Source organism: Elephas maximus, chromosome 24 (genome assembly GCF_024166365.1).
Source record: "Elephas maximus indicus isolate mEleMax1 chromosome 24, mEleMax1 primary haplotype, whole genome shotgun sequence".
In the NCBI taxonomy this organism is placed as follows: domain Eukaryota; kingdom Metazoa; phylum Chordata; class Mammalia; order Proboscidea; family Elephantidae; genus Elephas; species Elephas maximus.
In genome coordinates this window covers 14,683,668-14,696,592 of record NC_064842.1, presented here as the reverse complement: position 1 = coordinate 14,696,592, position 12,925 = coordinate 14,683,668, and the positions used below count along the sequence as shown (strand labels likewise).

The 12,925-nt window shown below is 37.8% G+C and overlaps 1 protein-coding gene across 1 annotated transcript in view; it reads right to left on the bottom strand.

Annotated features, from left to right (window-relative positions):
• The window catches only part of DNAH14 (dynein axonemal heavy chain 14), a 379,927-nt gene that overhangs the window by 285,460 nt on the left and 81,542 nt on the right, over positions 1-12,925 (bottom strand). The window contains exon 18 of the mRNA XM_049867924.1: positions 2,118-2,459. Coding sequence (XP_049723881.1) covers positions 2,118-2,459 — 342 coding nt within the window. The remainder of the gene's footprint in view (positions 1-2,117; positions 2,460-12,925) is intronic.

Here is a 12,925-nt window from a genome sequence, read left to right as displayed (position 1 = left end):
TCCACTGCAGACCCAGTGTCCAAGGGAACCCAGTCTAATGCATTTATCAAATACTGCACAGGGAAACCTGTGAGAGCTGGAACTTGATGGGACTGTCCTGTTTTTTGGGGTGGTCTCCCAAGTTTTCCCCCTTTGACAGGGTGCAGTCACCACTTTTCTATCGCTCCCTATTTAGTAGAAACTATTTGAGTTCTTCTCTGACAGGTTTCTGCCTTACACAGGTTCTGGCTTTCTCAGGTTTTACTGAAAAAACAGGCTAAACTACATGTGTGCCTGTACAGTTCATAGATTTCTAGTAGTATTTTAAGACTACAATTGGATATGTGCATCAAGTACTTTCATACAGCTAATTCTTTTCACCTTTGTCATATCTGTGTGAAACAGTATAACCCCACTGTATAGATGGACAAATAGATGCAATAAATAACATATACATAGAAGGTGCTCAAAATATCTTGAATAAGTATGAGAGTAATAATTTGTAGCAGTACTGAGGAAAGGGTAGTTATAAAAAGCAAGGGTTCTGGAGTCCTGGTTCTTCCTAGCTGTGTGATCTTAGGCAAGTTGCTTTACCTCTTTATATTTCAGTTTTTTTTCATGTAGATAAACAGGTAAATTACGCAATCCCTGTAAAATGCCTAGCATAGTTCCTGATACTTAGTAAGTGCTCAATAAATATTAAGGGGCTTATTTATAGTTTGCTTCTCATGATAAGTGTGTTGGAACTATCATCACCATTTGGCCCAGAAGGCCCAGAAAGATTTCAGGGGTTTTACCCTTTTTCTGCCATGGGCCCCTCTGGCAATACGCTAAAACCCAGGGGAAAAGTTACCAACTCTGCTGTGGTTTGTTGTCTACATTCATTCACAATTGAAGAAAATGCTAAATTTCAGTTAGAGGTTAGTGAACTTGTTTCCCATTCAAGTTCACAAATCTTCAAAATCGTGTCTACTAATGTAGATTCTCAGGTGAAGAATTCTTAAATTATCTACCCAAGAGAAATCAGCACAAAGTATACAAGATAAGGTCATGGTAGCTACATAGACACATCCAAACTCCCTGAGGGACCGAATTGCTGGGGTGAGGGCCGTGGGGACATGATCTCGAGGAACATCTAGCTCAACTGGCATAACACAGTTTATAAAGAACATGTTCTAAATCCTGCTTTGCTGAGTAGTGTCTGGGATCTTAAAAGCCTGTGAGCAGCCATCTAGGATAGTCCACTGGCCTCACCCCTTTGGGAGCAAGGAAAAATGAAGATAACTGAAGATACAAGGTAAAGATTAGTCCAACGGACTCATGGACCACATCTACCACAGCCTCCACCAGATTGAGTCCTGTAAAACTAGATGTTGCCCGGCTACCACTACTGACTGCTCTGACAGGGATCACAGTAGAGGGTCGTGGCCAGCGCTGGAGAAAAATGTAGAACAAAATTCTAACTCAAAAAGAAAGACCAGACTTGCTGGCCTGCGAGAGGCTGGATAAACCCTGAAAGTACGACCCCCAGACACACTTTCAGCTTAGTAGTGAGGTCACTCCTAGGTTTACCCTTCAGCCAAAGATTGAACAGGCCCCTGGGACAAAACAAGACTAAACGGGCGCACCAGCCCTGGGGCAGGGACTAGAAGGCAGGTGGGAAAAGGAAAGCTGGCAACAAGGAACCCAGGGTTGTGAAGGGAGACTGTTGACATGTCGTGGGGTTGTTAACCAATGCCATAGAACAATCAATGTATTAAGTGATGAGAAACTACTTTGTTCTGTAAACCTTCATATAAAGTACAATAAAAAAAAAATTATTTACCTAAGATTCCACATAAACCAAATACCCAAATACCTAAGTTTACACAAGACTAAGACCAAGCTGATGATCAACTCAACATCATGTTTGGTATAGTAGAGGGCCACCAAAAATGAGGGAAACCCTCAATAAGATGGATTGACGTAATAGCTGCAACAATGGACTCAAACATACCAACCATCATGAAGATGGCGCAGGACTGGGAAATGTTTTATTCTGTTATACGGAAGCTTACCATTAGTCAGAGCTGACTTGACAGCAACTAACAACATGAAGATAAAATAGATTTTTAATGAGAAAACAAAAATAAACTTACCTTTTCCTTTAAATTAATAGCATCAACCCGTAGACCGGTGATATACGCTTCCAAATTTTCTTTGAATTTACCAAAAGTGGCCTCTTTATTTGCTTCACTTAACTTCACAGCTGTTTTTAGTTGACTAAACTTGATAAGAAGGATTTTATATATGGCAACTTGCTCTTCTGGAATATGGATCTGGTAATACTTTACGACTGCATTCAGCTGAGCAATTATTAAGTACTCTTTTTCTAATTTAGATATTTTTGAGGAAATGGCATCCAAGAAAGTAAAATGTTCCACAAATTCTTCTATTTCAGTGGGTTCACATTCTAGCTTTCTCAGTGATGATTCTACTACCTGAAAATCATGGACACATCATTGTAATTACACAATGATATTTCAGGATTATAATACTCTTTTTAACTTATCTAATTAAAAATAATAAATAATAACAATGATAACTTTAGAAAAAAATGAAGACGTCATCCAGACATAATTTTAAGTATTGCTTAAATTCTAGGGCATTAACGTGGTCAGATCCTTTTATTGTTAACAGAATGAACTTGGATATATCTCCTACATAAAATAAATGTCACTAACACACAAAGGAAGCACTACAATGTATAACTTTCTTCACAAGAAATAAATGTAGTAACAATAGCAAGAGTATGACTGAAATGTGAATAGGCATAATAACTGCTACAATTTTTTGAGTGTTCATGTGCTCGGCTTTTTATATACATGATCTCTCTTTATTCGTATGCTTGCTAATTACGTGTTACCTCTGGTTTGCACAGGAGGAAACTGAGTCACTAAGGGATTAGCTAGCTCAAGATCAGTAATTTAGTGTGTTATAGAGCTATGATTGAAACTCAAATCTGATTCTAAATCCCATTGTTTTCCACTGTGCTGTTGTTCCCTTGTAGCCATTATAACATCCACACTTTTCATAGATATATGTATATAATTTCATAAAATTTTCAAAGTAATTGTATTTCTATATTCAAATCACAATTTTATCATACTTTCCTCATGTTTCAAGGTTTCTTAATGAATATTTATGCATAATTTTGGAATCAAGTCAGTTCAATTTTCAATCTTCATAACCTTGAATTAATTCCCTGTGTATGTTTCTTTAATTACTGAAACAATATTTTATTTGATTAAGAAAATAACAGATGCCATGCACTGATGTTCAGTGCAGCACTATTCACAATAGCCAAAATGTAGAACAACCTAAACATCCATTAACAGATGAATGTATAAGCACAATGTGGTATATACAGACAATGGAATATTACTCAGCCACGAAGAGAAATGCAGTTCTAATACATGCTACAACATGGATGAATCTTGAAAACATTAAAAGCACAATGTGGTATATACAGACAATGGAATATTACTCAGCCACGAAGAGAAATGCAGTTCTAATACATGCTACAACATGGATGAATCTTGAAAACATTATGTTGCATGAAATAAGTCAGTCACAAAAGGATAAATATTGCATGATTCAACTTACATGAAATGGGGAAATGTATAGAAATCAAAGTTTATTAGGGCTGTGTTAGTTTATCTAGTGTTGCTATAACAGAAATTCCACAAATGATTGTCTTTAACAAACAGAAATTTATTTTGTCATAGTTAAGGAGGTTAGAAGTCTGAATTCTGAGCGCTGGGTCTAAGCAAAGGCTCTTTCTTTCTCTGCCCCTCTGGGGGAAGGTCCTTGTCTCTTTCAGCTTGTATTTCTAGGTTCTTTGGAGATCACGTGGCTTGTATCTTCTCCTTTTGTGCTTGCTTGCTTACTTAATCTGCTCTTTTATACCTCACGAGAGACTGACTGAAGACATGCCTACACTAATACTTCCTCATTAACATAACGAAGCAAACCCATTCTCAAATAGGACTAAAACCACAGGTATAAAAAATAAAACAAACCTGTTGCTATCGAGTCTGTTCTGACTCATTGTGACCCTATACAACAGAGTAGAATTGCTCCATAAGGATTAGGATTTACGACACATATTTTGGGGGGACACGATTCAATCCGTAACAAGTGTTCCCAGACATGGGGGGGGAGGGCAAATCTTACTTGTGGGGCTCCAGGTTTCTGCTAATGGTGGCGGAATAATTTGGAAACAGATGGCGATGGCTGCACAACATAATGAACATAATCAGTGTCACTGAATAGAAAGTCACCTACTAATTCATCAACTAGAGATGTTCTTGTTGGTAGGTGCTATCGAGTCAGTTCTGACTCATAGAGACCCTATGTACAACAGAACGAAACACTGCCCTGTCCTGTGCCATCCTCACAATCGTCGCTATGTTTGAGCCCATTGTTGCAGCCACTGTATCAATCCATCTCGTTGAAGGTCTTCCTCTTTTTTGCTTACCTCTACTTTACCAAGCATAATGCCCTTCTCTAGGAATTAATTGGTCCCTCCTGATAACGTGTACGTGAGACAAAGTCTCACCATCCTCTCTTCTAAGGAACATTCTGGATGTACTTCTTCCAAGAGAGATTTGTTTGTTCTTCTGATACTCCCTGGTATACTCAATACTCTTCACCAACACCATAGTTCAAAGGCATCAATTCTTCTTTGGTCTTCCTTATTCACAGTCCAGCTTTCACATGCATATGAAGCAATTAAAAATACTATGGCTTGGATCAGGTGCACCTTAGTCCTGTAAGTGACATCTTTGCTTTTTAACACTTGAAAGAGGTCTTTTGCAGCATGTTTGCCCAATGTAATATGTTTGATTTCTTGACTGCTGCTTCCATGGGTGTTGATTGTGGATCCAGGTAAAACGAAATCTTTGACAACTTCAATATTTTCTCCATTTATCATGATGTTGCTCATTGGTCCAGTTGTGAGGATTTTTGTTTTCTTTATATTGAGGTATAATCCATACTGAAGACTGTAGGCTTTGATCTTCATCAGTAAGTGCTTCAAGTCCTCTTCGCTTTCAGCAAGGAAGGCTTTAACACTTGCACATGGCAGGTTGTTAATGAATCTTCCTCCAGTCCTGATGCTGCATTCTTCGTCACATAGTCCAGCTTCTCAGATTATTTGCTCAGTATACAGATTGAATAAGTATGGTGAAAGAATACAACCTTGAAACACACCTTTCCTGATTTTTAACCATGTAGTATCCTCTTGTTCTGTTCAAATGGCTGCCTGTTGGTCTATATACAGGTTCCACATGACCACAATTAAGTGTTCTGGAACTCCCATTCTTCTCAATGTTATCCATAATTTGTTATGATACATACAGTCAGGCTTTGTGCAGTCAATAAAACACAGCTAAACATCTTTCTGACATTCTTTGCTTTCAGCCAAGATCCATCCAACATCAGCAGTGATCTCATTCCATGTCCTCTTTTGAACCCAGCTTGTAGTACTGCTGCAACTGTTTTTCAACTATCTTCAGCAAAATTTTACTTGTGTGTTGTATTAATGATATTGTTCGACAATTTCCGCATTGTGTTGGATCACCTTTCTTTGGAACGGGCACAAATGTGGATCTCTTCTGTCGGCTGGCCAGGTAGCTCTCTTGCAAATTACTTGGATCAGCCAGAGATAGGCACTATTAATCCATCAGAAATTGTATTATGGTGCTTGCATGCATACTTTTGTTACAGAGTTTATAGGAAAAAGCTTTAAAATCAGAGAGGCTTGTGTGTGAATCCCAACCCCAGTATTTACTAACTGTGGGAACCTAATCAGGTAACTTCAATAAATTCTGGGACACGAGGCAGCCAGAAACAGGATCAATAAGAAGAACTTTCAGAATAGATTCCTAAAAAAAAAAACCACAGAAACAACTTTTTGGAACTGAAAAAAAAAAACAACAAGATTCTTCTAGCTATAAAAATTTGGTTCATAGTTACTAACCTATACATTGTGCTCAGTGTATGCCAGGCAGTGTTTAAGAAATTCACAACCCATAACTCATTTAATTCCCACAACCCCCTAGGTTAAAAAATAATAATAATAATAATAATATCCCTATTTTGCATACGCAGAAACTGAGGTACAGAGAGAATAATATATTAAGTAAGGTCTTTCAAATAGTACATGGAAGAACTAGGTTTTTTTTTGTTTTGTTTTTTTAAATAAATGCATTGAAGCATGATTCACATACAAAAATGTTAAATGTAATTTTTGATAAATTTTAATATATGTGTGTAACTACCACCATAATAATAATAAAAAAATTCCATTGCCCAAAAAAGATTCTTTGTGCCTCATTCCAAACAATCTACTCCTATCCCTGGCCTCAGAAAACCACCTATCTGCTTGTTGTTGCTACAGCCTAAATTTGTCTTGGTCAAGTTTCATATATATGAAATCATATGGTAGGTACTTCTTTGTGTTCAGTTTCTTTTGCTCAGCATGTTTCTGAGATGCACACAAGTTGTCTTGCATAGTAGTAGTTTATTTGTTTTTATTTCAGAATAGTATTCCAATGCACAAATATGACAAAATTTTCTTATCCATTCATTTGCTAATAGCCATTTGGGCTGTTTCTAGGTTCTGGCAATTGTGGGTAAAGCTTCCATGACTAGTTTGAGTACAAGTCTTTGTCTTCATTTCTCATAGATAAATTTGCTAGGCCAAATGGTAAATGGACAATTGACTTTTTAAGAAATAGCCAAATAGTTTTCCAAAGTGACTGTAGCATTTTGCATTCTCACCAGCAATGTATGAGACTTCTAGGTCCTGCAGATACTTGTACTTGGTTTTACCCATCTTTTTAATTTTAGCCATTCCAATGGATGGGTAGTGGGATCTCATTGTAGTCTTGATGTGCACTTCCCTGATGTTTATGATGTTCTCATTTCTGGGTCTATTTCAATTGCTTTATCTTTACCTCTTAATTATGAGTCACATTTTCCTGCTTCTTGACATTTATTAATTTCTGACTGAAAACCAAGCATTGTTAATGTTGCATATTATATGTCTTATTTTTGTTGATTTCATTTAAAGAGTACTGTCCTTTATTGGACTTGATGGCAATGGGTTTGGTCCTCCATTTTGTCATGTTGTTTACTGCAGATCAGTTTGATTGTTTTGAGGCCTGTTTTTAATCTTCGATTTGGTAGGTATAGAATGGCCTTCCCTTTAGGAATAGCTTAGCTTGATAGGTCAGGTGTAATCCTCTGGGGTCATTACTAAATGCCCTGTATGATCACTGAGGCCCGCCAACCTGGGTGTTTAGAACTTAACTTATGTGAGCTCTGGAAATTGTTCTGCTTGCAACTTCCCAGTTGTGGACTTTCAATCTATGTCTGTAAAGCCTATTTGGCAAAGAGTCATAGGGTCCCCTATGCAGATTTTGGGGGCTAATTTTCTGCATAGATCTCTTCTTTATAGGACTCTGTCATGCAAGTTTTGGCCATCTCCTCAACTCAGTGAGGCCTCTGGGCTCTGTGCTTGCAGTCCAAAAATTGCCTCCAGGAAGAAAAGCTTGCATCGCTGTTCCCCTTATCTCTAGGATTACAGTCCTGCATTGCTTATTATCCAGTACTTGAAAGTATTTCTTTCAGATATTTTGTTCAGTTTTCTAATTGTTTGTGGCAGAAGGTTAAGTCTAGTCCCTGTTTCACCATAGTAGTTGAAATTGGAGGTTTTGAATTTAGATAGTCTGGTACCACCAGCAGTGCTTGTAAATACTGCACCCTGATTTCACTCTATATAATAAAATCTAAATGGATGAAGATGGACTTTTCTGGGAATTTTTATGAGTGTTACATAAAGATTGTGTTTTAACAGAAGAAACATAATGCTGTTTTAGTAATTGGAACTAAAAGTACTCAGGGAACTTAGTGAAAAGTAGTAGTTGATGGGGAGAAAGAAGTTAGATTATGCTAACATCTGATTTTTAAATGAAGAGATATTTAGGAAATGACACCATTTTAAAGGTCTTATTTTACTGGGGTGAGCAAATGAAGTGGAGGAACAGTGTGTTACTGGGTAGTTTGCTTTTAATTAATAATAGAGAAACACATTTGATTATGAGTATCAGGAGAGGAAATATCATTAAAATTATTAAAAAGCACATACCAAGACACATCAAAATCAAGCTCTCAAAGATTAAAGACAAGCAGAAGATTCTGAAATTGGTGAGATAAAAGCAAAAGGTGACATATAAAGGAGCCCCAATAAGATTAAAGGCTGATTTCTCCTCAGAACTCCTGGAGGCCAGAAGGCAATGCAAACAAATGCTGAAAGAATGAAACTGTCAACCAAGAATATTGTATCCTGCAAAGTTAGCCTTCAACAGGGACAGTTAAATTAAAATATTCACAAACAGAAACTACAAGAATACATCTCCACAATACCACCTCTATAAGAAATACTAAAAGGAGTACTTCAGACAAGAAAGAAAGGACATCAAAAAGAAACTTGGAGCCACATATAGAAAGATCTCCAGTAAAGGAAATTTCTCAGACAAAAAGAAGGGCAAGTTTTAAGGTATTCTCACACTTGATAGTTATAAGGAATATGACATTCCTACTTTATAATGGCAAATACATAAAAAATAAACATGAATTTAAGTTACAGGACACAAGCCGTACAAAGAAACAATTGAGGGGTCAACAACATAAAGGAGGAGGGAGGAACTATAGGGGTGTAGGGTTTTGTATCTTACTGAAGTTAAGTTGGTATCAATTTAACACAGGTTGTTATAAAAGAAAAAATATTAGTTGCAATATTCATGGTATCAAAAATAAAGTATCTAAAAAATATATAAAAGTAACAAAATACAAAAGACAGTAGAATTAGAGGTAATAAAAGACAGAGAAGACATAACCCACACAAAAAACAAATAGCAAAATGGCACAAGTAAGCTCTTTCTTACCAGTTATCACAGTGAATGTAAATGGACTAAATGCTCCAGTCAAAAGGCAGAGAGCAGTACAACAGATAAAAAACATGTCCCATCTATATGCTGCCTATCAGAGATGCATCTTAGGCCCAAAGACACAAATAAATTGAAAATTAAAGGATAGAAAAAAAAAATATTCCATGTAAGTAATAAAAGGGTTGTGATCTTAATTTCAGACAAAACAGACTTCAAGGCAAAATTTGTTATAAGAGACAAACAATGACATTATATAATGATAAAAGGATCAATCTATCAAGAAGAGATAACAATTATAAATATATATACACCCAAGCACATAAAGCAAACACTGAAAGAACTGAAAGGAGAAACAGACAGTTCTACAAAAACAGTGGGAGACTCTAACATACCACTCTCGATTGCGGACAGGACATCTAGAAAGAAGGTTAAGAAGGAAACAGAAGACCTGAATAACATGATAAATGAGCTAGACCTAACATACATATAAATAGAGATCACTCCACCCAAAATAGCAAGATATACATTCTACTCCAGCAGGATTGGTAGAAAGCTCATTGTCAAAGACCATATTAAGGGTGTGATTTTTTTCTACTCAAGTCTATATTTCAAATGGCCTCAAAAAAGCAAACATAATTTTAAGGGTGGTAGGGAAGAACAGAGTACCGAGGCAGCAACTGAAAGCCAAAAATTCTCAGGTTTAAAAGTGATGCCTAGATTTAAACATGGAATTTACCAAAAAAAAAAAAATTTTTTTTCCAAAGAAATTCTGATACTTGCTAGTTATTAATGATATTTCCTAAGGCATACCCAGGTCTCCGAACTCATACCAACAGGAGATGCATTGCTATGCCTGTTCAGAGTCCAGCAAGCACAGCTGCTCCAATGCCTAGCTTGGATGAGGCCATAGAGAATCAGCAACCCAGAGAATCATCCTCCAGGGCATTAACTAGGGGTCGCAGAGGACAAAGGACCAGGGAGAGTCTCTGAGAGAACAGAGCCAGAGGCTGCCAGACTAGCAAACCAAGAAACTTACCCTACAAAGAAGGGGATTCTCACTACTTTTGTCCTGCAAGATTTGGTATATTTGCACTACACAATTCTAGATATTTGTTTGCCATTTTCACTTTTACAGGATGGGAGTTTTATAGTCACCCTGTCCCTTCTCCTCCATTGTATATTGGGTAAGTGAAGGCTTATAACTTGTCTTTTATTTATAGTTCACCACCACTTGATGTACACCACTGAGCATGAACTAGAGATAATAAAACCTGAGTGGTATATAGAAACTGATTTGTCTTCCTTATATCCTTCATTATGGTACTAGGGGCAACATTTATTCCCCACTAGGGTCTCCTTCCATGAGGAGGCAGCTCCACTAGCTGAACTCTCCTGGCATCTCTTCTACTCCACATTCACTGTATATCAGGGGAGGAAATGGGACTTCTGTGTCTGGTGAGTATGGAAAGAGAAACTGGGCAGGCATAGCCCAGGCCCTTCCTCTCAAAAGCAACCTTGTCCAAAGTGAGTATTGTGTTCTGTTCTGCTTTCTGTTGTTCAGTGAATGGCACTCACTCTAACCAAGGTGTTTCAATAGTTTTTCAGTGCTGGGTGGGTTACATCTCTCTAATTATGGGCTTTGATTTTGGGAGAGTTAATTAATTTCAAACAAATATAAGCCATACACTCCAGGGTTCACTTTATTAGTAATAATTTTTTTTAACCTCCTTTTGCCTTAATCTGTTGTCTTATTTTTCAGTTGCTTCAGTACTCAATCAGATAAGAGTGGTACTGCCCCCTAAAACTCAACATACAGGAAAAAGGGAATGATTAGCCAAAGGGGTAAACTGAGGTAGATACTATAAGTTGGCTGATTCAAAATCCAACCCATTCCATTTCTTGCTTGCCTTCTACCATACAAGATGAGAAGCTCAAAACTTGCCATCACAGCTAGATCCCTTTGTAGCTGGGGGTGACCATGTGACCCAGTTCTGGCAATAAGAAATAAAGAGAAATTTATCACACTGCTTCTGCCTTCTCTTTGTTCTTGCCTGGGAATGTGGGCATAGTGTCTATGGACAGGAGTTATTGTCAAGTTGAACAGAGCAGAAAGAACGAAGGAGGCTGGTTCACTGATGGCATCACAGCTATTGTACCAGCCCTGGATTACCAACACCAGACTCCTTTTAGCATGAGATAAATAAACTTATTTAATCAACTATTGTTTGTTGAGTTTTCTGATAGTTGTTAAGGAATGCAATCCTAAAGGTAATAGACGAATTTTGTGTACGTTATAGAATTGTTAGGTCTCTGGGTGGTACAAACAGTTTATGCTTGATACTAAACAAAAGGATGACAGTTCAAACCCACTCAGTAGTGCCACAGATGAAAGGCCTGGCAACCTGCTTACAAAAAGATTATAACCGAGTAAACGCTACGGAGCTCAGTTCTACTCTGTAACACGTGGAGTCGCCAAGAGTTGGAATCGACTTGACAGCAACTTTTTTTTGTTTTGTTTTAATAGGATTGTTGTTGGCTAAAGATAATGTACAGAAAGCATTTAGTTTCAGATCTAGCACACAGAACATTTCACCTAAGGGACACTTTTTAGTTCTTTCTTAAACTCTTTGCAGTATTAAACACTGCTAAATGTTTCCTCCTCAAAATATTCCCTTGCTTTCTTCTCAATCCTTCTCACTATTATTTCGCAGGTTCCTTTTCCTCCAGCTATCCCAAAACATTGACATTCTTCAGACTGCAGATGTAGGTTCTCTTTCCTTCACACTCCACACATGTGAACAAGGGCATTCTCATTCACTTTGATGATTTCAATGACAATTTTTGTATGCTGATCATTCAAATCTGTATTTCCAGGGTAGACTTCTCTCCTGATACCAGACATGTATACATGACTACCTCTGCTTGAACATTACACGGCTTAACAAGTATTATGCTTCTTCTTCCAATGAATTGTATCACTGTTGCCTAACCAAAAGTTGAAACCATCATTAATTCCTGTCTTTCTCATATTCTTCACATTCAATCCATCACCAAATCCTGTTAATTCCACATCCTAAATATATCTCAAATCCATATACACTTACTCCTTACTTATCGACCATCTCTTTATCTTCATTCAGCATTTATGACAATAGTAAAAAATCTACTGTCCCACTATTTTGTGCATTACTGATGAATGCCTGGCAGTAACGAACACTGAGGTGCAAGGTGAGAGTAACTCTGGCTGTAATGGTGAAGGTTATGTGTCCACTTGGCTGGCCCGGGACTCTCAGTGTCTGGGCAGTTATACAACGTATTTTGGCAGTTATGCAGATAAGCGAGGAGCAGGTGGGCTTCTCAGACTCCAAATTGTTACTACCCTAGTTTAAGCTATCTTCACCTCTCCCCCTAGATTGGAGAAACAACTTTCTTCTCATCTTGAGCCACTTCTATCCATTCTTCACACTGCAGCCAAAGTGGTTCTTACAAAAATTAAAATTGTGTCATGACATTTCCCTGCTCCAAACCTTGCAATGATCCCCATAGTCTTAAGGATGATGTTCAGAAGTCCCTGACGTGGTTTATAATATCCTTTACCTAATTCCTTAATTTCACCTCCTGCCAATTCCTCTTTACAGACTATTCTACTATGCAACCCCATGAGCCAGCAGCCTGCTGCCTGACCTATAGATTTTGGGTTCGTCAGCTCCTGCAACGACGGGAGTCAGGAGAAGCCTCCAGTCTGTTGCCTGTCCCACAGACTGGGGACTTGCCAGCCTCCACAATTGCATGAGCCATTTCCTTCAAAGAAATCTCTCTCTCTCTCTCTACATATATATATGCTTCACTGGCTTTGCTCCTCTATAGAACCCGACTGAAGACAGCAGCCATCCTGGATAATGTGCACGAGAATCATACTCTATGACTGGCAGAGTGGTGAGCTAGAAGAT